The sequence below is a fragment of the Sphaerodactylus townsendi genome, linkage group LG07, assembly GCF_021028975.2.
Source record: "Sphaerodactylus townsendi isolate TG3544 linkage group LG07, MPM_Stown_v2.3, whole genome shotgun sequence".
In the NCBI taxonomy this organism is placed as follows: domain Eukaryota; kingdom Metazoa; phylum Chordata; class Lepidosauria; order Squamata; family Sphaerodactylidae; genus Sphaerodactylus; species Sphaerodactylus townsendi.
The window spans coordinates 104,333,416-104,358,013 of record NC_059431.1 but is presented as its reverse complement, the minus strand read 5'-3'; the positions used below and the strand labels follow the sequence as shown (position 1 = coordinate 104,358,013).

Genomic DNA, 24,598 nt, shown 5'->3' with positions numbered 1-24,598 from the left:
CCCTGCCTCAGCAAGGGACAGCAGAAGGTGAAGGGGGGGGGCAAAACTAAGTAAGCAGTAGGACCCAAGTGGAACATTCTACGACAAAGAAGGGCAGCAAGTGCCAGATAAATATATAATTCTACTTTAATCTTTCTGTGGAAAAGAGTAGAATGAAATGACTTCTTGACAAACGTTTCAGGCAGTGACTTAATTTTCCATAATTTGCAGAGCCTTTTTTTTATAAGGTTGCATGGCTTGTGAACGGCTCCGCTAAGCTTAAACACACACGCCGCTGAACAGAAAACCCCAACTGGGAGTTGGAAACATAAAATCTCATTATGGGAGTTTGTCCCTGGTTCATTTGCAATGTCCACATTACATACTTTATTCAATATTTGTACAATTTTAAATAGTTCAATATACACAGAGAGGAACTAGCCCTCTTCACTTTTTTGAACCGACTTTTTTAATTTTGATACATTACGGCCTGAAGTAACTTCTCTCTTTACAAACATGTGTCCCATGGGTTGGATCTGATGCCATTTCCCACTTACCCTGCCCCCAGGCAGCTATGTCCCTCCCCAGATTGTTGGAGGGGAGGCAGCAGTGGGGAGGGGAGAGGGACAAAATCACCTTCTCTTTTCTGTTCACTGTGGCTTCCTAACCAATTACCCTGTTCGTTACACTGCGCAGGGGCTCAGACTTTCTCGGGGTCAAAAATGGCTGCTGGACAAGAGGAGAAAGCCAAGAAGGATCCAGCTGTTTTATACACAACCCGATCTTGTAAACAGCAAATAATTTGAATTAAAATGTAGATTTTTAAAAACCTCAATAAAGCAGCTGTGGGACTGCATAAAAGATAGCCATTAAAAAATGTCTGTAGAGGCCAGCAGGGAAGAAAAAGAAAAATAACCACTAAATGTCTCAAAAAACAGAAGTGTTTTCACCTGGAGCCTACAGCTGAACTGAGAAAACACCAGCAGAAGAGGGGAGGGGAAGGAGTTTCACAGAAGTGATGCCACTAAAAAGGCCCTTGTCCCTTGTGACCACATCTTTATGAGAGTCAAATAGTCCCCATTTGCTTCAAGAGAAGGACGTTCCAACAGTGATTACTTGAATTCCGGTGAAGTAAACACTTAGTCCATAGGTGTCAAACTCGCGGCCCTCCAGATGTTGTGGACTACAGTTCCCATCATCCCCTGTAGGACACTATTTTGCTTCCCATCACAGACCCTTTTCTATGCTAGAAAACTGAGCAACAGGAACATTGAGAAGAAACCCTCATTACAGTTTCAGAAAAGAAATAGTTGGCACATTTCAAAAGCCTTTCACTCGACTGATATTCATGTCAAATGACTGCTAAATTAAGGTGGTGCATGGTTATGACGATAGCCTCGTTTGGTTAAGATGGGTTTGAAGGCCGTCTGCTTGTCTTCTCCCATTTTATTTCAAATGAAGATTTTCTCTCATATATACACATATACCAATAAAAGAAATGCCTCCTTTTCTTTGAGGGTTACTCGGAAGGTGACTCAGTCAGTTAGCGTCATGCTGGGTACAAAATGACAAAGATTAAGTACAGCTACAATTCAGCGATTCAATCCACTTAACTGAAGCAGGGCTTCCCCAGTCACAGAAAAGACAAAGAGTCCCTGACGCTTCCAGAACTTCATCAATTATCCTGGCAACGTGACACTCACGTGGACATGGGACTCTGGATTAACGTCTGTATTGCTGCCTGCAACCCTTTCAGCATTTTCAGTTAAATGCAGACCCTACCCACATACAGAATTTCTGCTTTCTTAGCTCTAGGAAAATATCAACAACTGTTCCATATTTCAACATCAAATGACATCTTTGTTCATGTTTACCTGTCAAAAATCCTTGCGGGAAAAAGAAGCCAGAGATCCAGAATGATTTAGGTGGACCTCTTTTGAGCCAGAACTAAAAAAAGAACAGTTTGATATACGTTAGGTATCGAATATGACATTCCATTTAACTTATTAAAGAAAAGTCTGGCACCATTTCATTTGCATCAATGGAAACTAGAACTGGGTTTGGCCAGGACTCCACTCCGCCAACTACAGGTATACTGCCTTTTTTTAAAAAAATCACTTTTGGCCCCAATTCAGAAACCCTGAATGCAGCATGACGGTTGTGAGAACTTCTTCCATGGCCAAGAAACTCCCTGAAGACACAGCAGCTGGAGAAGGCTGGGCCTCTGCATCATTCTGGGAATCCCCTTTCCCTTCTAACCCGGAAAAGCAAATTGGTGCCAGCAGGTTCTGAAGAAGGGGCTCAGCACCCTATTTCCAAACATCTGAATGGTGCAGAATCAAAGCACCTCCTGGGGCTCAGAACCCCCTCTTGGCTGCACACCTTAACTTGGTGAGGGGGTGTGTGCAACAGTGAAGCAGGAGACAATTCAAGATTTAAAAAGCCACGGCCCTCCATTTCAAGACCCGAGCAAGGCAGTTAATGCTAGGACATTTTGGAGGACATTAATTCCTAGGGTCACCGTGAGTTGTAAGGAACTCGATTGTACTTAATGCACACACTTGCACATACACACACACAAGTGCTCAGCAGCCTTTGGGGGCCTACTTGGGCTCTTGGGCTCATCTAACCATGTGCAAGAGGAGGAGGAGGAGGAGGAGATTTTGGATTTATATCCCACGTTTCTCTCCTGTAAGGACTCAAAAGGGCTTACAAACTCCTTTCCCTTCCTCTCCCCGGAACAGATACCTTGCGAGGTGGGTGGGGCTGAGAGAGTTCTGAGAGAACTGTGACTAGCCCAAGGTCACCCAACAGACTTCTTGTGCAGGAGCGGGAAAACCAATCCAGTTCACCAACTAAGAGTCTGCCACTCATATGAAGGAGTGGGGAATCAAACCGGGTTCTTCAGATTAGCGTCTACCTGCTCTTAACCACAACTACGCCATGCTGGCTCTCCCAAGACCCCTTCCACTGCCTCTCTCCACTTGCTCCATTGTTCCCTGCCCTGTTGAGATTCTGACTGCATTCTCCTTGGGACAGATATCTTTGTGTCTCTGTTACTGCAATCACATACCAGTAGCACCAAACAGGCATCATTTATTTAGATGCCTTCGGGAAGAAGGGTTCAATGTGAAAAGTGAACATGAATGGGCTGGCTGTTGTGGGCTTTCCGGGCTGTGTGGCCGTGGTCTGGTAGATCTTGTTCCTAATGTTTCGCCAGCATCTGTGGCTGGCATCTTCAGAGGTGTATCACAGAGGGAAGTGTGACTCTCTTCTGTGGAATCCAGCCGTGAAGGCCTTCCACAATACAATGAATGGGTTGCTTTTATTGTCTTTCCTACCAGCAGCCCCCAGTCTTTGTGGCTGAAAGATCTCTGGAGGACCCGAAGCATGAACGTGCTGTCTTCTTTAACAAACAAGCATTTGTATACTTACATCCACAAAGGTCGTCCTCAGCACGAGGTCCTTCACCCATCCTCCCAAGGGTTTCAGCGATGGGTAGGCAGCATTGGCCCACAAGGCTGGCACCTGGTTATTCATGAAGCTGTGGTACACCCTCTCCATCTCTTCTGACATCACAACAAAACCCGCAATGGCTTTGTTGAGCGTTTCCAGTGAGATCTGGACGTAAAATAAAAAAACCAGAAAGTTAAATCAGAAACGAAAAACCTGCCCAACTTTGCCTGGGAATGCACAGCCAAAGTAGAGGAGAGTCCCACCCTCTGTCTCACCAAATCCAGAGCCCCCTCACTTTCCTGGAGCTCCTAGTCACTTAATGGCAAGGGAGAAACAGGGCTGAATTGCAGTTGCCACGGAAAGAAGTGTACCAGTTATTGAGGCTGCTGCCAAATCTCCCACAAAAGGGCTACACTTACAACTGCCAGGTTGCAACCCCTAGGCACAGGCTTTAAGTTTTAAGCATAAGCATAAGCATTTTATTGTCATTGTGCACGCACAACGAAATTTACAGCAGCATTCCTCGATGCACACAATTTCAGATTCATATCCCATCCTCACTTTCCCCTTCTTCCACCCATCCCTACACAGCCCCAAACATATCAACACGAAGCCCCAGAGTTTAGCATAGCCACAGAGTAGAAGCTGTCTCTAAGCCTCTTTGTCCTAGTTTTGATAGACCTGTATCGTCTGCCAGATGGTAACAGTTCAAAAAGAGAATGTGCTGGATGAGACGGGTCTCTCAGAATATTTTGGGCTTTCTTTAGGCTTCGGGAATTATAGAGTTCTTCCAAGGAGAGGAGAGGGCAGCCGATAATCCTCTGTGCAGTAGTGGAGCGCCTTCCTATCTGCCACTGTGGAGCGCCTTCCTATCTGCCACTGTGCAACTGGAGAACCATACACAGATGCAGTAGGTTAAGACACTCTCTATAGCACTGCGGTAAAAGGACACCAGGAGTTTTCCATTCAGTTGTTGTTTTCTTAAAAGTCTCAGATAGTACAGTCTCAGATAGTACAAATCTTTAACACTCATAGCGCTAGGGAATCTCCAGTCATAACTCTTCCCTCTTCTGTCCTACAAGTCTGCTTACCAAGTGGACTTTAGTAGGGCTTGGATCACACGGTAAATCTCCACCATCAAAAACAGAGGTCTAAAGACAATGAGTTTTAGAGGAAATATACAGGAGTCATAATTGATGAACTGCTCACCTTCAGTGGCCATTTTTTTTCTACTTCCACATCCCAGTAGCCTTCAATGGGTCCTGTTAATTTTTTTTACACAGAACACCCAGTCTAATGAAGAGCTCTAGGAAAACTGAAAGCTCACTCACCATTTTGGGACTGGTCTCTGGTTACAGTTTTGTCCACCTACAAGCTTAGCCTTTTTTTAAAATCATCCCCAAATACCTTAAACGAAGACAGTGATTCCCCACTGCCCCCTTTCTGATGGGCATTAGAGATGATCCGTAATCACAAACAACACAACCAAATGGGCTGAGAAATAGGGGTGAAAACTACCTGTCAGTAAAATTATATTCCTGTAAAAATACTGTGGTATCCTTAGAACCGCTCTCCAAATTTTCAGAAAAGAAAAAGAAAGACAGACAGACAGACAGAAAGAAAGAAAATCAGTACACAACTATGCCAAAAAATCTTATTGTCCACTTTATGACTGCGGGGAATGTTGTGAAAACATTTTTACATTTTATGAAAGTGACATTTCCCCAACAGCCTCTGCAGCAAAGCACTGCAGCCAGCAACTGTTGAAGTAGATATATATATGCTCCCCGCTTAATTCACAGGGCTGGGAAGAAGCCAGGTAGAAGAAACGTATATTCTCCAACTTGCAGGTGATAAAGAGTTGCTGAGCAGGAGGAATCAAATGAAAACTAGGATCCAGAGGTTAAGAACGGACAGATTAAAAAACAAACAGGCTGCGGAGAAGTTTAAGAGGACAGCTCACTTAGGGAGGTTGAGGCCATGAGGAGACTGAAGGATGAACGCTTTGTGGAGTTCAGAAAAGAGAGGCTGGTGTTGAAGTCAAGAGCAGGGGGCAGGCATGAGCATCCAAAGCAGGTGATTCAGAATCATAAAGTTGGAGGAGACCACTATTAAGTCCAAGCCCCTGCCATGCAGGAACACTTCTTGGGCACTTCATTGTATCTGGAAGATCTGAAGGGCTTTTTTCGTTCAGTAGCTCAGTAAAATTTTATTGGCAATAGTGATGCAAGGACAAACCCAAAGCCCTTCTCTGCAAGCAACGTTACCAGAACTCCAAGAAATAAACTGGACTCGACGGAAGGAGACCGCTCTCCCAGCACGTGCCATTTATGCTTAGCACTGTGATAAGCAAACCCTCCACACACACACACACACACACACACACACACACACACACACACACACACACACACACAAGTCCCATCTCAAGGACTGTACCACCTACATTCCTGCAGCAGGCAAGACAAGGACAGAGAAGAGAAAAGGGGAAGGAAGAAAGGAGAGCCAAAGATACAGCAGTGTTGCTTTAATGAGAATCATTGGCTCATGAGTCATAAGAACATAAGAAAGAGCCTGCTGGATCAGACCAGAGTCCATCTATTCCAGCACTCTGCTACTCGCAGTGGCCCACCAGATGCCTTTGGGAACTCACATGCAGCATGTGAAAGCAATGGCCTTCTGCTGCTGCTGCTCCCGAGCACCTGGTCTGCTAAGGCATTTGCAATCTCAGATCAAGGAGGATCAAGTCATCTTGATCACATTTCTTCATTATTTCAAAGAATACTGTCTGCTTATCTTATATAAACCTAGATGTCATATGTAAGCTTACGCAATCTAATTAATCAAAGATCTTCGAAGAACCTCTCCCTTCATTCCTTGGCAAAAGTTAGCAAGTCAGACTGGATGTAAGCAATAAGACCACATAGCATTCATTTCGGGCAATTACTCTGGAAGTTAGTGATCTGGAGAAGTTGACCCTGGGAGTGAAAACTGAATGAATGAAAATGAAGTAGACCTGTTTAGGATTGTTCTGTCAGATGACCAACCTGTCCCTACTTTCATACATAAGCAGATCCCTATTTACACCTGTCTCTATTTACAAGCAGGTCACAGATAGGAAATGTTCAGGCCATGAAATACTCAAAGCATCAGAATCAGCCAAAGGTAGGGCGGCAGCTACAAGCAGCATGGTGCAGTGGTTAAGAGAAAGCAGACTCTAATCTGGAGAACCAGGTTTGATTCCCCACTGCTCCACATGAGCAGTGAACTCTTATCTGGTGAACTGGATTTGTTTCCCTGCTCCTACACAGGAAGCCGGCTGGGTAACCTTGACCTAGTCACAGTTCTTCAAAACTTTCTCAGCCCCATCCACCTCATAAAGTGTCTGCTGTGGAGAGAGGTAGGAAAAAGGAGTTGGGAATCTTGAGACTCCTTGCAGGAAAGAAAGGCAGGATATAAATCCAAACTCCTCTTCTTCTTGATGATGCCTTGGGTTCCCCCCACCCCCCAAAAAACCTGTTTTAATCCCCCCAGACATTTAAAGGACAACTAGAGAATAATTGTTCTAAATGACAACTTGCTGACAACTCGGACTGTCAATACCGTTGACACAAAATCTGTATGCTGATCTCATTTCATTATGTCACTGTAGCTGTGCAGAGCAAAGTGACCTTAAATTCTGCAAGAAAAGACATTTGTAAGAAGAATCCTTAAAATCCAGGCCAAGCTTCAATGACATCATACAAAGAATTCAAAGGCAAGGAGAGGCATAAAAGTTCTGTAATTAATTTCAGCGTACACTTGTAAGTACCATGGTGTTTTCAGATACAGCCAGAGCATCACCCAACATACTTACATCAGATGCTGGATTAAACCAGTGGTCCATCTAGTCCAGCATCCTGTTAAACTCAACAGCCAACAATTTCCTGGAGGCCAGACTGGGGATCAAGGTCAAGGCCCTCCATTGCTGAAGTCTCCCAGTACTGGTTTCACAGGTTTGCTGCCTCCGGATGTGGAGGCTCTATTCACCCACTGTGGTTAGTACCCATTGATGGTCCTCTCACTGTTTAACCCCCCTTTAAAGCTATCTATGCTTATAGTTTCCTGGAATGCATAGCCCAGACTAGCCTTATCTTGTCGAATCTCAGAGGTTAAGCAGGGTCATTCCTGGTTAGTGTTTGGATGGAATAGTAGGATCACTATGCAGAGGAAGAGAATGGCAAACCACCTCAGAATGTCTCTTGCCTTGAAAGCCCCATGGGGTCACCATATGTCACATGGCCAGTCCCACGTGATTTGCTGCTGTCACATATGTATCAGCCATTCATTCATTACAACCAAACCAACTGTGCATTAATCCAGACACCTGGCTGGTTTGATTGCTGCTTTACCAGCAGGAGTTAGAGCACTCCAGACTCTCAGTCTTCCCATGTTCTCCTCTCTTGTGCGTACAAATGTGCAGGGTGGTTAGCAGTAAGCAAATCAGGTCATAATGTGTTTGGGACAATTTAAGGAACCAAAAATATGATCTGACTACTTCTGATGAATATCTGAATTTAATATCCTGTGTATGGAAGGGCGAAGATGTCAGGTGATAAATTACCCAACCCGAGAAACATCTTCCCAGGTTTTGTAGTCAACCAGACCTATGGGAAGAATCCTTTCTATCTGGATAAGTAAACTGAAAGTCTCTGCAAAGAAGACTGCCTACGAGGACTGTTACATTTCTTTACAGAATTCTTTTAAAATTGGCCTTGGTGAAATAGAGTGCTGGTTGTCACACTAACTGTACTGTCCTGTTCGTATCTCAAAAGCCCCATTCCCCCACCTTTCCGCCATATCCATCTGAGGGATTCCTTGCATCATGCCAAAATCAAAAGTTCCTTGGAGCATTTTTTGTGATATGTCAGTGATTCCATCACAGCAGCTTCTGGAAACAACTATGGTCAATCAATAACATCAACGGTTTTGCTGACCAAGGGGTGGGGTGGGGTAACTGCCTGAATTATTGTTGTACCTTTAACAACTTCAGAAGGCTGTTAAAGCGATCCACTTCTTGTCCAAGAACCGTTGTCAGAGAGTCCACTCGCCCTCTGTCATCCTTGACAAAAAGGCTTTCTGCGGCCGTGTCCACATCGAGTTTTTCTGCAACAGAAATATAGTTTGAATTTGTTAAGAAGGTCTGTTCATACCATTGTCATACAATTAGAAAACATTCCCATGACTGGTAACTAGTTATCCGAAGAAGAAGAAGAAGAAGAAGAAGAAGAAGAAGAAGAAGAAGAAGAAGAAGAAGAAGAAGAAGAAGAAGAAGAAGAAGAAGAAGAAGAAGAAGACGACGACGAAGACGACGACGACGACGACAACAACAACAACAACTTTCTCTTCTGTAGGAGACTCAAAGGGGCTTACAATCTCCTTTCCCTTCCCCCCTACAACAAACACCCTGTGAGGTGGGCGAGGCTGAGAGAGCTCCGAAGAACTATGACTATCCCAAGGTCAAAATATATATATAGTGAGTCAGAGACTGTATTTTGTTAAAGGAAAGAAAAGAACCTGTCTGGCTCTAGTGCGAACTATACAAATCTATTTTAATTAAAATAATTTAAACATTTATATACCGGAACCACAACTCTTAATCATCAACAAAAACATACAGATTATAAACAACAACAACAATACAACAATGAACAATACATTTACACAGTCTCTGATAGACTTGATATTATTTTATTGGGGATCCTCTGTGTATGTATTGTTCAGAAGGGATGACTCATTATTCAGTAGGGCTGGCGACTGATTAGAGATTTTCTTTCATCAATTGATTTTTTTGTTTTTGATGAATTACTGGATTAAGAAGATATTTTATGACTATTGAAAATATTTTCTTTCAGCTCAACAACACAGGTATGACGTTCTTCACCACAAGGCCTGCTTCAAATGATTAATGTAAATTGTCCGTGACACTGCCATCTGTACTGAATACTGCTTCTCGGGGGAAGGCTCCAGTTAAAATGTCATAGTTATAATTCATGATGAATAAATTAATTCTACTGATTAATATTGCCTCTCCCACTGTTTGGGGAGGCTTTCTGTTTTTTTCAGTGCAAATGTACACGGAAAGCTTATGGAGGGGGATGGATACATCCCATGACAACCAACGCTTATCAGAATCCCAGAGATTGTACGTAGAAAGTGCAATTCATCAGAAAATAGAAGGAGACACTGAGCATTGGTGCATGATGCAGTCATAAAGACAATTCGTCTACCAGGTCATGATGAGAATGAAGTTCTGTAGCCCAGAGGCATACTGGGGGTAAATGGTGCCCGGAGACAAATTGTTTCCAGATGCCCCCCTATGCCCTGGGGCGGGGCTCCACTCCAACTCCCCCCCCCAGCTTCCCAGCTGGCAGTGCCTTCGGGGAGGCCAGAAGGGACAGCCGTCCCCAGCCTTGGAGGGCTGCTTTTATAAGCACTGAGGCCGGGGGCAGGGCTCAGGGGGTTGACCCACACCCATGCCACACCCTGGGGCATGAGCAAGCCTCCACAAGTCCCATCCCCATCCCCGACCTCAGTGCTTATAAAAGCAGCTCTCTGAAACTGGGGATGGCAGTCTCTTCTGGCCTTCCCGGAGGGGAGGGCAGAAGGGATTGCCGGCTGGAAGCCCAGCTAGCAGGGGAGGCAGCGAGGGTGTGTGGAGCCGGGCACTCTGGACCCTGCCCATGTCGATAATTACTTAGGTGGGGTCCAGGGCAGTCGAAGACGATGAGGCAGCAGAAAGTCCTGCTGCCTCGTTGTCTTTGAGCCCCCTCAACCCCGGCTCCGCCCCCTGCTGCTGTCTTCCTGGTCATGTGGGGGCTGATTTTGCACCCCCATGTGACCAGAAGAGTGGCGCACGCAGACAAGGGGTACCCCTTGTCCCTAGGAAAATACACCATTGCTGTAGCCTTATTTGCTTGTTTAATTGCCTGTTTGTTTCGTTTAGCTGTTTGATCCTAAGTCCTATCTCTGGTGGAAAGTGCCATTCAAGTCACAGTTGATTTATGGGGACCCAATTGAGTTTTTCAGAGGCGATCTGCCATTGCTTGCCTTCATGTGAGCTGAGAGAATTCTGAAAGAACTGTGACTGGACCAAAGTAACCCGGCAGGCTTCATATGGAACAGTGGGGAATCAAACCTGGTTCTCCAGATGAGAGTCCACAACACCACGCTGGCACATAAACCTTATTAGGATTTAGTAATCACCCCTAAAACCCAGATATTATTCTTCCACAATAAATGGTTACTAATTTCCCTTATATGAAGGTAGTTTAACAATCGAAATGGGAGATGTTTGGCATCTTGGAACTGATTCAGTAACCAACTTCTTCAAGCATTTTGTTAAAAGCAGAAATGAAAATTCCTTTGTAGTTTTAACAAAGAGTTTTTGTAACACTGATCCGCTGGGGTTAGAATTCAGAAAAGAAAATACTGCTTGTAAGTAATTCATCTTGACCTGTTTGTGTTTCGGCTGCATAATGATTTATGCTGTAGAGTACTTGTATTCTAAATGGATTTTCACTGTCATAATTAGTTAGAAGATTGTTGCGTTCTCTGCCCAAGCCAATTTCACGTCAAAGTAACAAAAGACACCCTACTTCCACTAAAGCCCTCCACTGTTTTCTGGAGATACTAAATGAATGTTTTGATGGAATATTTATTTTCTTTCAGTTTGCTTTGAGTTTGTTTTGCCTTAGAACTCTATTTGCATCAAACGCCTCATATGCAAGGAATATCATGTCACAAATATGGGATCAAAAGGAAAGGAATACATTCAGGTAGCCCTTTGGATTTCTTTTATATATTTGCCAAAATATGTGAGCTGAGAGAATTGTGATGTTAATAGAAATTGTGATGTTAATAGAAATATATTGCATCATTCATGGCATTCATGGCATTTAGTCTTTTTGCTATCTTACATCTCTCTGCTTCGGAAAAATTATCTTATTTCCACGGGATTATCCCAATTGCGCAACAAACATCTGCATACAGGTTTGCAACAGGATGGGTACATATAAGCTACTGTAAAGCAGGAAAAGAAAAAATGGGGACCTGCAATGCTCAATTCAGCAAAACATTCCTTCACCATAGTCCAGGGCACAGTATTAAGAGTTCACACTGTGCTTTATGAACCATTGTTATGAATTTCCTACAGAGCCCTCCGACATGATAGGCATCTATTCACTATAGCTCTAATCTTCTCTGCGGATTGAATACTTTGTTCCCTCTTCTTCTCCTGTCTGCCATTGTTAGCTTTGTCTTCTCCCACTTCCCAATTGCCAGGATATCCTTGTCAGGATAAATGCCTCAAGGGAAGGAGCCAGTGGTGGGATTCAGCCAGTTCGCACCATTCTATCGGACCAGTTGTTAAAATGGTGCTTGTAAACAACCAGTTGTTAAATTATTTGAATCCCACCACTGGAACCAGTTGTTAAATTATTTGAATCCCACCCTGGGAATTTAGAGAACCACTACACCTATTGTTACAATGGTGCATTGATATAATTATATTCTAGTGCCAATTAAAAAAGAAAAAAAGACAGACAGACAGACAGACAGACAGACAGACAGACAGACAGACAGAAAGAAAGAAAGAAAGAAAGAAAGAAAGAAAGAAAGAAAGAAAGAAAGAAAGAAAGAAAGAAAGAAAGAAAGAAAGAAAGAAAGAAAGAAAGAAAGAAAGAAAGAAAGAAAGAAAGAAAGAAAGAAAGAAAGAAAGAAAGAAAGAAAGAAAAAGCTTCCCGGGGTGGAGGCAGGAAATGTTCAACCAGATATCAGGGGAAATGGCTGCTCTGTAAGCCAGAAAATCCAGATTTACCCACTCATGCAGTAGGCATCCAAACTTCATCATGATCTTTTATTTTATTTATTTATTTATTTTTTAATCTTATATACCGCCCAACCCCCGAAGGGCTGGCCTTTCCCAAAACCTTGGACCAAAATAAGTTTGAGAAATGGAGGAGAGAAGACAGGAAAATCTTGGAGGTGCACAGATGCACAACAATGCTATGGAGAAGCAGGGGGAAAAAAATAGCTACTTCCCAAAAGTCTTGAACTCAGAGCTGGTGACCTAAGTGGAAGACATCTTTATCATCGCAGAATCTTGCAAAGATGCCTCAAATGGATAAGACAGTCTTTGTCAGCGCTCGGATTAATTACCTACGTAAAATCTCTACATCCTTCATTCAGCCTAGTATCTCAAACATCTCAAGGGTTTCCAATCTGAGTAAATGATATACAGGACTGTAATTTCATTGCAGAGAACAGGAACTTAGGCCGTTTCTGCACAAAGGCGGAAACGGCCGGGTCGGCGTTTCCGACGCCGACTCGACAATGCTGGGACCGTCCGCATGGACGGTCCTGGGAACAGCCAGGCAGCCGGCGCCACGGAGCGCCGGCGCCCAGCCGACCCGGCATGTCCCCGGGCCTCCGGCGCGTCACCGAGGCCTGGGGACATGCCCCCCTGGCCCGGGGCCTGGGGACACGCCCCCCTGGCCCGAGGCCTGGGGACACGCCCCCCTCGGCGACGTGCTGGAGGCCTGGAGACGAGGTAAGTGCCGGGTGGGGGAGGCACCGTGAAGCTGGGCCGTTCACTCAGCAGCGGCTTCACGGCGGCGTTTCCCCAAAAAGAGCGCTCTGGGGAAACGCCGGCTTCAGGCCGGGCGGGTGGCTCGAGGGTGGCGCGGCTGCGTTGCAGCTGCGCCCCCCGTGCAAATGGCGGCCTGGAGACGGCATTTTTACCGTCTCCAGGCCGCCATTTAATGCCCGTGTGGAAACAGCCTTTGCTACAGACAGTTGTTCATCGGTCGGCCCGTCAACTCTGGGTACTGAAAGGTTTGGAGACTCCTGAAAAGCTTTGCAAAGCAGGGCCCCTTCCACACATGCAGAATAGTGCACTTTCAATCTACTTTCAATGCACTCTGCAGCTGCGCGGAATAGCAAAATCCACTTGCAAACAATTGTGAAAATGGATTGAACGTGTATTATTCTGCATGCGCGGAAGGGTCCCAAGATTCAACTCTACAGAGAAGAAAACTTCCTTTGCCACAGCTGTTACTGCCTCCTATACCCATGCTGCGTGGAATGTCCTGTTTGATTTATCTGAAGTCTTATGCCAGTGTTGCTTTATTATAACAAACAAAAAGATAGGGGTGTTTCTGCTGGTGTGACCTAACTCCATGCCCTGGCCCAACAGATTAAGACCAACAGTTTAAAGAAAACTCTATATATGTAACTATATTGTTGTTACTTCTAACCAGTGATTATTTCCTTGTCAAAGAAATCAAGGAAATGTAATTCTCTGCCCGTGATATTAAGAAAAGTATGTTAGCAGTGCTTTCCATACCAGGGATTTTCGACAGGATTGTGCTTGCCAGCTCTTGAACAATCTCATCATTACTTTTTCCTGTTCCTTGGGCAGTTGATCGTGGCTGTACTTCAAGTATTGTAGTAATTAAGGTATTCGTCTCTTTGCGCTGCAATAAAGAGGTGCTGCATAAATCAAAAGCCGATGCTTCCAGCTTATCATGGAACCGATTAGCTTTTTAAGGCGAGTTGTTCAAATTAATGACTTACGTTTATGTATATTCCTACACATTTCTTTTTCACGATGCAAACGTCTTCACTTTATTTGGGGGGGGGGGGGAAACTTTCTGAAAACTTTGAATGGATTATGGTCAGTAATAGACTATTCTGTATCATCATAGAAGTGATGTGAAATGCCTGGAATCTTACCCCTCCCCACCAGCAATTTGCCCCTACTAAAAGTGCAAGTACAGCAATAGGAGAATTAATCTTGGCTCTTGTTTCTATTCTTGATTCGATATAAAAATGTTAGCGTGAACAAAAATAGTTGTTAATAGGTCCCATCAATCCGTACGAAGTTAGCAGTCGCTTTTAATGTGCTTCTTTTTGGCGGGGGGAAGAAACAGGCAATTGTTCCTCTGAATATTTTTAACTTAGTTCATTAACTTTCTACCATATATTATTAAATGCGGCTGTAATATTAACAGAACAGTTAACATTTAATGATTTTAAGTAATTACCTTAAAAACTGATGATAAGAATTTCTGTATCTAATTCTCAAGGGCCAGTTTTATTAAAGAATATGCATTTTATGGGAAGCTTTTTGGTCCTATGCCAATCTTGCGCCTTATGGCTTCCTAAGTCTGGTTTATAGAGAATACTATACCATGGGCAAAAATGCAGTGCTGCCATTACAAAAACCCCTAGTTCTGCTCAGCAAGGCACATGCGGTTGGAGCCTGCAACCCTCTCCTGCTAAGAAGGCTTACTCTGATGGAAATAGCTTCCTCTTATCAGCTAAAGGGGAAGGGGTGGGGCCATGGCTCAGGGGCAAAGCATCAGTTTCGCATGTAGGAAGTCCCAGGTTCAATCCTTGTTCTTTCCGGTTAACAGGATCAGGTGGCAGGTGTTGGGTCCTGGACCAATGATCAATTAGTGGACTCTAGATATTGAATCAGAAGTCTTTATTGTGTTGGCAACAGGTACTCAGCTGCAGAAAGCCAGTTGTGGCAATCCTGGCTTGTACAGTAATATTTGTGTCCCTTGAATTCTCTGGGTTCCCTTCCCCCCTTTCTTCCCATAGAATGTGAGAACGCTGAGGTGTGAAATACTTAGTTTACGAAGACAGACATTCCAAGGCCAAAGCATTTTCTTTGCCTTCCACGTTACTCTTATTATTATAACCTTGACCAGACAGATTCTTGAGTTTCTGTCATAAAGGCACCCGTGGTCTCCTTTAGTGGAACAAATCCCAAGAAATGTTCTTTTATCATCACCTCAGGTTCACTCATCTCATTATCTATTGGTTTGATTACACTGACAAAACGTGCAATCACTGCCATTTGTTCACTATGGCTAATGCCAGGGGTGCAGTCCAGAATAACCGAGTGATATTTGGTTGAATTTGCCCATGCTAAAATTTTCGTCTTTGTGAGAAGCGGTATAAACTCATCTTGGGTATCTTTTCCTAAGCAGTGAACCATTGTTTCTTCATCTTGAACTCTGCACAAATGTTCATTCATGATAGGATCAAAAAAGGCTAAATATTCTACACACTTCCATAAATGTCCATTGCTGGCACAGTACACCTTTTTTTCATTGTTCCATGGAATGCCAAACTTTGCATTGCCAAGAACTCTGAGCAAAGCAATGAAGCATTCCAAGATTGGTTGCCAATATTGTTCTTCTTGCCTGATTTTCTGCTGGTTAATATCATCAATTGGAATCAGCAGAAGAACGAATACTCTTGGCCTGCAGACATTTTTTTTCCTGGTGTGTGGGGTAGAAGGGAGGGAATGCTGAAGGGCCAATCCCCACCCTTACCTTTTGGGAAATGAGTACCAGGTCATATATGAAATCTGAGTTGGGTTGGGGATCTCCCAATCCAATTCACATTTTTACATCTCAGGTTCTCACCCTAATCCTTTAGTCTGCTAGTCCCAAATAAAGTTAGAACTTGTTACGGTAAGAGAGCCTGTATTGTTCCCAGATCGCTAGGGAGTAAAAGGACTGGGTTATGTCTGGATCAGCATTTGAATCAGCAAGGATGTGTGTTTAACTGAATGAGGGGTGTGGGTGTGTGTGGGTGTGGGGTGTGTGTGTGTGTGTGTGTGTGCGTGCGTGCGTGCGTGTGTGTGTGTGTGTGTGTATCTATGGCTGACTGCTTACTGGTGATGGGCTGTGCGGTAGGATCAGAAATGCATCAGGGCAAGATTTCTTGTCACGCTTCCTCTTGCCCCATATGTGTTTCTTGCTGTCCCTGGGGAAAGTGAAAGCACTTCTGGTGCGACTGCAGTAGATAATCGGCCTATGTGAGTGACAGAGACAGAAGTGGACCTGTCAGACTCTGACTTCAATCTCAGAGCCAGGTGGTGATAGCTGTCCAATGTTTCAGGGTCAAGCAATAGCCAAATGGACTCCAGGGAGCCTGGGGAAAACCAGCCTCCATTTTAGTTCCCCCCAACTTCCTGGGAGGGCCTGTGACACAGATCTATCACCCAAATATTTAAATATCTGCACTGTGTTAGTGCAACAGTATTGATTCAACATGTGGATGACTAATGTTGTATGTCTGTAAGCAAAGTGACCTCTTTCTTCCATTGAAGCTAATGGACTTAGAAGGGTGTAGCTCTGTTGATGATTGCACTGTAGGTCTCTGTATTTATCAATTAATTCACAAGATTATTCTGAGGTCAAACTATGGGGGTCTCTGTGCAACTCTAACAGAATAACAATAGGCCTCCACTTTGTGTAAGAAAATCTAGCTTCCAGTGGGAACAGTTACCACACATAAATTTGCATGACCTTTAATAAAAGTTCACCCAAAATATGCTTAGGATTTCTTCATGGAAATTCCAGTACAAAACAAACATAAATGAATTCAGTTTGAGCAGGTTGTCAGTGTACCTTTGAAACCACGCTGACCCTAATCAGAATTTTAAAGTCCCTTGGTCAGTAGGCAGTTAAACATTATACTAATATTAACAAACAGCAGACTTAGAATAAATCAAATGGCATCCTTAAAATGCAGCTGGTTAAAATGCAGTTTAAAATGAGAGAGAAAATTTTTAGTACTATTTGCAGGGATGAATGGATTGCTTAGCAATTGCTGCTTGTTATTTCTGTTCAACAAACTACCATTAAATCGAATTGCTCCTTTAAATTAAAAAATGTAACCCAATTGGCTAAAAACTTATATTTTAAATGGAAGTTCACAAACCTGGAAAGATAAATTGGCATTTTCATGCATCCCAAAAATTTCTGGGTCGTCGCTCAAAGGGAGATTTTCAATATAGTCTTTAAATTCTTGCAAGCTAACAGCTGCCGGGGCGAAATATATACCTGTTATGAAGAAACAAGAAAACCAGCAAAAGGATCTTACTTTCATAAAATGGCAGAGTATATGCATTACATGTATGCAGATGTTTTCGTAACAGCATAGTTCTACATATAAAATTCATTTTGAACCCTGCACTATAGTGCAGTTCAAAAATATCGACAGATGGAGGCCGAAGCCTCAGGTTTCCAATTTTTAAAAGTCTGAAGTCCAAAAAACCCACCCAAACCCTGATAAGTTAAAACTGCTCCAAAATAAAACAAGGAATGTCTATAGAATAGGTGTCAAACTCGCGGCCCTCCAGATGTTATGGACTACAGTTCCCATCATCCCATGCCAGCACAATGCTGGCAGGGGGTGATGGGAACTGTAGTCCATAACATTTGGAGGGCCGCGAGTTTGACACCTGTGGTCTATAGCTTTAAGAGTTCAATGCCCACTGAGTTCTCGCAGGCCTGTGTTATGAAACCTTGGCGACCATTTTGGAGGTTGCTAAACAGCCCCAACCAATACTGATAGGATTCCAAGCCTCAGTTAATGTGAATATGATGGCGGGATGGTAGAGAAAGAGAGAGAGGGAGATAAAGAAAGGAGGAAGAGTAGGTAATGCTGTGGAGGGACAAAGTGGCAGAGACTGTCAGGGAGAAACAGAAAAAGGTAGGTAGGTGAGAGATAAATTTAAAAAAGGGAAAAGATATAGACACTGCTTGTGGGGAGGAAAAGGGAGAAATTAGATATGAGATTCACCCCCCATGAGTTCTTACATGTCCCATGCTTGTTCATATAATACATATGAATCATCATTCTAAGGAGATCTAGAAATAATAAGAAAAGTACCAGAACAAACGTTCTTTTTAAATACACTCTGAGGTTTGTATTTTTTATCCAAAGGGAGTTGTATATATGTAAGACTGTCTGAAGTAATAGCAAGTTGACTTTAAAAAAAAATTAGAGTAATATTTGTATTTTTTGTATACCCTAGTATTTCATAAGAACGAAATGTTTTGATACAAACGGAATTTTTCCTTTGTTTTTCTGTAGGAAAAGCATCCTCACAACTGAATTATTTGTTGCCTCAGGAAAGAGAACAGATGACACACTTACATGGTACACTGCTTAAATAGAACAAACCTCATTTGAAATGGGAAGAGTCAAAAGCGTTTTCATAAACTGACCTAAAATTTGGTATGCCCATCTCAGAGAAAGATACTGGCTCAGTAAATGCTGTGCCTAATTAGGTGTTCAACCCCATGTGTGTGCAAAGTGCCAACAAGTTGCAACCAACCTATGGTGACCCAGTCGGATTTTCAAGGCAAGAGACTAATGGTTTCCTATATAGTGGCAAGCCTCAGCACCAGTTCCCCAGGTCTGTTTCCAATGAAAGTCTACTAAAATCAATGAAAGTCTACTAAAATTCCAATGAAAGTCTACTAAAATCAAAACTGCTGGTCCAAACCTGTATTTCTGAGGAAGCAGCTCCAGGACAGACTGTTATTAGGGCTCCACCCCCATCCCCCCTGCCGGGGACATTTTTAGGTAGTTTGGCAGCTGATGGAAGAGAGACTAGTGGAGTTCAGTTTCCAAATATTGACAGCACAACTACCATCTTGGCATGGAGAAGGGAAGATTTGTCTAGCTTAGATTACAAGAGCTGGGCAGATATAATTTCTACCTGATAGTGTTAAGGAGCCACTAATCTTGAAAAAGTAATCCAATTACTAGGGTTGGAGATTCGGACAGTCCAAATCCGAATTTTTACCGAATCTGCACTGATTCGGACGGATTCGGACGAGCAGGAACCGAATCTGAGCTGTCCGAATCCTAACAGATCCGAATCCCAGCCGAATTGCGTTTTTATTTTTTGGTGTTTTTTTCACGTTTCGGCCTGCAGGGGGCGCATTTTTAAACATATCAGCACCAAATTTTCAGGGTATCATCAGAAGACTGTCCTGATGATGCCCTCCAAGTTTGGTACAGTTTGGTTTAGGGGGGCCAAAGTTATGGACCCCCGTGCAAAAGGGGTGTCCCTATTTCTCATTCTTTGCAATGGGAAGTTATGTGATGAGGGCTACCCTTTTGAGGGTCCACGACTTTGGCCCCCCTGAACCAAACTGCACCAGTCTTGGAGGGTATCATCAGGACAGTCTCCTGGATGATACACACTGGAAATACCAGTTGGTACTGATACATCTACAAATGCACCTCCTGCAGGCACCCCCCAGAAATTCGTACAAGATTCTTTGTTCCTTGTATTGACTTAGTTGTATTGCTGTCGAAAGAATAATAGAATTTCTTTGATAGAGGGATGTAGAGTGCACATTTTTCATGGTAAACCCACAAAACTTCTTCAGGGTATCTTCAGGAGAGTCTCTGGACGACACCATCCAGGTTTGGTAAACCCTACTTCAGGGGTAAGTGGGAGATGGACCCTACCCTTTTTGGATCCCATAGAACTAAACCCTCTGGAAGCAAAATTTCAAACCTGGATGGTGTCATCCAGAGATTCTCCTGAAGATGCCCTGAAAGTTTTGTAATTCATACCTTCCAGAAATGTGCACCTCACAGCCCTCTAACAGAAATTCCCCCCCATTGACAGCAATACAGCTACCGGTAGAAATTTCCCCGGTCATAAGACAAAGTGTCTTATATTAATTTTTGCTCCCAAAGATGCTTTATGTTCATTTCTTTCAGGAAATGTCTATTTTTTTCTGTGTTCTGTTTGTCGGGCATGCTTCCAAACAAAAAAACTTTGCTAAGTGTCTTACTTTCAGGGGATGCCTTATATCTCGCCACTTCAGCAAAACCTCTACTATGTCTTATTTTTCGGGGATGTTCCTTTATATTGGGAGAAACAGGGTAAGTCACTGCAGAACATCAGGATCTTTTAGGCAAATGGCCTTGTAAGTGCCTGCAGGGGACGCATTTTGAGACATCGGCATCAAATTATCAGGGTACCAACAGGTGACTGTCCCGACAGCTGCTCACCAAGTTTGGTGCAGTTTGGTTCAGGTATGGGTCTCAAACTATCCCCCAGTGTTTCCAATGGGAGCCGATAGGAGATGGGTGCACTACACCTTTGAGAGTCCATAACTTTGGCTCCCCTGAACTAAACCTGCACCAAACTTTGGGGGTATCATCAGGACAGTCTCCCGATGATACCCTGAAATTTTGGCGTCACTTCAGCTTTAAAAATGCTGGTTTGCGTTGTTTCAATCAGCTCAATTTCACTCCAGCACAGGCTTCACATGTGCAGGAGCGGTGAAACATGAAAACCGAATTTTTTAAAGCCAGTGGCACCAATTTTGTGGGCATCATCAGGAGACTGTCCTGATGACAATTCCCCAAGTTTGGTGCAGTTTGGTTCAGGGGGGGGCAAAGTTATGGACCCTCAAAGGGGGGCCTCTATCCCCCATTGTTTCCAATGAGAGCTAAGGAGATGGTGGCTACCATTTTGAGGGTCCATAACTTCGGCCCCCCTTAAACCAAACTGCACCAAGCTTGGGGTGTCATCAGACAGTTCTCGATGATACCCTGATATTTTGGTGCTGGAGCATACTAAAATGCACCTCCCCTGGCACCCCAAAATTTGCCCAAGATCTCTTTGTCTTGCAGTGACTTCTGCATTGCTGTCAACGGGGAATTTCTGGTGGAGGGCTGTGGGGTGCACATTTATCAAGGTACCGTCAAAATGTCTAGGTATCTTTCAGGGAGAGTCTTTGATAACACCATCCAGGTTTGGAGGAAATTTTGCTTATGGGGCAGGGAGATGGATCCTAACCATAAATACGAACCCCTTTGAAGCAACGTCACTAAAACCTGATGGTGCTCGCGAAGAGACTCTCCTGAAGCACACCTGAAAGTTTTGTGGGTTTACTATGAGAAATGTGCACTCCACAGCCCTCCCACATACCTCCCATTGGCTGCAATGGAGCCAGCCAGCCACTACAGAGCACAGAATCTGGGCAAATTTCTTTGGTGATTCTATGAGGTGCAGTTTTAGAGCTATCACTAAAATTCCAGGGTATCATATTGCGGGCTCGTCCTCATGATACTCCCCTAAGCCAGTAGCTGGTTCAGGTTATGGACCTTCAAAAGTGTAGCCCCCCATTTCCTGTTAAGCCTATTGGAAACAATGGGGATGGGGCACCCCTTTGAGGGTCAATAACTTTGCCCCCCCTGAACTAAACTGCACCCAGCCCCGTGAGAATCATCAGGACAGTCTCCAGATGATACTGGAAAGTTTAGTGCTGCTAGCTTTAAAATTGCACCCCTGCAGGCCAAAACGTAAAACAATTTCAAAAATTCAAAAAAATAATAAAACAGACTAATTTTTCTTGATTTACCCGAATTTTCGGGCATATCCGAATTGGTTATGATTCGATTCGGGCATACAAATCATTTTATGCCCCAAAATACCCAAATCCGAATTTTACCGAATTTTTTTAGTATTGACCAACCCTACCAATTACCCTTCCAGTTCTTCATCCCACCTACCCTCCCTCTATCTGCTGGATAAATATAATACAACTGGTGACTTGAGTAGGTGCCTTAAAAGAATCTGTAAGTTAGAAAAGGCTGGCTGTGGTTGCTTCCCAAACCAAAAACCTCTTTGTGAGGTACATCTTAAGCCTCCCTACCTATCCCACCTATATCTCTCTGGCCAACTCGCACCTACTGAAGATAGTTCACAATCAATCAAGATATTTCTTGAGATACTTTCATGAGTCACATGCTATGAGGTTACAGTGTCAAACTACGATTTGGTAGAATCTGGTTTAAATCCCCACTCTGCCACGTTATTGCATGGGCGATTTTGTGTTTTAATCTGTGTTTGCTTTGACTATCTTGTTATGGCCTATGGCTACAACAATAAAGGTATTCATTCATTCATTCATTCATTCATTCATTCATTCATTCACTCACTCACTCACTCACTCACTCACTCACTCACTCACTCACTCACTCACTCACTCACTCACTCACTCACTCACTCACTCACTCACTCACTCACTCACTCACTCAGCCATGAACGCTTGCTGACGGACCTTGGGCCAATCGCTCTCACTCAGCCTAGCAGAGCTATTGTGAATATAGATAATGTGAGAGAGAAAAGCGAAGTTATAGAACCTAAATAAAAAGGGTGTGGCAACAGCTGCTGGTGGAGTTTGGTTCTGGGCTATGGCGATGCCTATTTTTCCCCCTTTTGTCTGGCTGTTGTATTATAGCCATTGAAGAGTCTAAAATAGGCAATAAAAACAAAGAATCCATTCTAATGGATTAACTGGTTTATTTTGACCCCTGACATTGCTCTTACCCATCCACTATATCCTGCCTTTGTATCAACACTGGCATCCAGGAAAAGTACAATTTTAATAAAACATTACGAAAACAAAAATAAAAAAATGTTTCCAAAATGAAGACGAACGCTAGAGATTCAGCAAACCCCCTCCCCCCTCTTCTTTTTCCCTAGTGGTGGTAAGAGAGTAAGAAAAGGCGAGAAGTCCCTCCCTCGAAAGCACCCGCAGCGACAGTTCCCTCCGCTGCTTGCTCTTCCATCTGACGCGGCAGCGAGCCCATAGGGTTATCGCTAAGGAGCCCTAGATTACTAGGTCAATGTGGGCAGAGCTCTTCTTGCCATGGCACTGCTTGCCAAAGATTTGAGGACCCCACACCAACTCTCATGATGGTCCTTTTCTGCCCGGACTCCTTAAATGGAGAGGGGGGGGAGACAGCAATCCTTTTGCCCTGTACGGCTTGTACACACAGCAACCCTTTTGTCATAAAAATCGATAAGTAATTTATTTAAAAAGCAGACCTGCCGTCGTTAATAAACCAACATTCCCAACCCATGCAAACAATACTGGGCAGGTTCCCTGCTATGCTCCATCCTAGCAGAGTGATTTCATACCCAAAATGTGCTGTGCCGCTAACTGTTCTGCTTATTATTAATTGAATGAGGACCACGATGCTTGTGGCCGTTCACCCACTGGGCATGCCCCCCAGCCCCATCTCCTTCTCTGAATCCATCCTTCCATTGGAAGGTGGGAGAATAATCAATAGTTTTTCTTTGATGTAGTCTCTGCCGCAGCTGCTCTTGTGGCTGGCAGAATGGGAAGAAAACCGCTCTGCAGCTCTCTTCCTGTCAGCAGCAGCAGCAACATTAATCCTCCTTGGAGAGACTCAGATTTCTGCCGGCAAGGTACTTGACTCTTTCTAGTTCATAGGTGTTAAATCAGCAGGATTCAGGTTTATCATCCCCGCCAGCGCTGGCAGGGGATGGAGTGGAACTGTAGCCCAACATCTGAGGGCTGCGAAGTTTGACACCTGTGCCCCCTCTCTGCAATAAAGGTTCCAGTGTATGAAGCAGTATGAAAATGGTGAAACCGATCAACAGAGAGGATTGCATACCCCAAGGGCAATGATGGTTCTATCGTGCCACCTCCAACTTCCGGGGGGGGCAGAAATTCCGGCCTCATTCCAAGGCTTTCCCATTGCTGGTTAAAGCTCTGGAACCATAGAACAGTTATGAAGGAAGCTGGAAGATGCCCTGCACAAACAGAATGCTCTAAGTACATTTGATAGCTGGTGGTGGTTTCCAAACGGGTTCACTATCAGGAAAATATGTCCCCTTGCCCACAACTGTGCTTTCCAGTGTGATTTCTCCCCTTCCTTCCTGATGCTAACCATGTTCTCACATTACAAACTGTGCTTCCCCTGCTGCCGTAATTCCAGGGAGGACAGCAACTTTTTGTCTCTGGAAGCACAAATGTGCAGCAGCCCTCCAGCACCTTGTAAGAACAACAAGGTTTTTTAATACAAGAATAAACGTTTGCTTCTTTGTGTTTCGCAAATGTACTTCATTTTATGGTTTCAACTGTTGACAACAGAATCAGCACTTTTAACATGATCAAAGCCAGGAAGGGAATGGGTTGGGGGATGTTCTCCTGAAAAGAGCGTATGGGCTTCCAAAGTTGCTCGTGAACAATGCCTTGTAAAGTGGTAGCTTTACTTTTATACCAGATTACTGTGACGTAAACATTTTAGTGCAGCTACACCTGCATGGTGAAGATTTCCAACTGTATTTATGATGATGATGAAGAAGAAGAAGAAGAAGAAGAAGAAGAAGAAGAAGAAGAAGAAGAAGAAGAAGAAGAAGAAGAAGAAGAAGAAGAAGAAGAAGAAGAAGAAGAAGAAGAAGAAGAAGAGTTGGATTTATATCCCCCCTTTCTTTCCTATAGGAGACTCAAAAGGGGCTTACAAACTC

At 43.8% G+C, this 24,598-nt stretch overlaps 1 protein-coding gene across 1 annotated transcript in view; it reads right to left on the bottom strand.

Annotated features, from left to right (window-relative positions):
- The window catches only part of DNAH6 (dynein axonemal heavy chain 6), a 247,355-nt gene that overhangs the window by 4,760 nt on the left and 217,997 nt on the right, over positions 1 to 24,598 (bottom strand). Inside the window, exons 54-58 of the mRNA XM_048504422.1 lie at positions 17,218 to 17,339; positions 13,820 to 13,949; positions 8,453 to 8,580; positions 3,415 to 3,600; positions 1,854 to 1,926 (exon numbers count right to left, since the gene is read on the bottom strand). Coding sequence (XP_048360379.1) covers positions 1,854 to 1,926; positions 3,415 to 3,600; positions 8,453 to 8,580; positions 13,820 to 13,949; positions 17,218 to 17,339 — 639 coding nt within the window. The remainder of the gene's footprint in view (positions 1 to 1,853; positions 1,927 to 3,414; positions 3,601 to 8,452; positions 8,581 to 13,819; positions 13,950 to 17,217; positions 17,340 to 24,598) is intronic.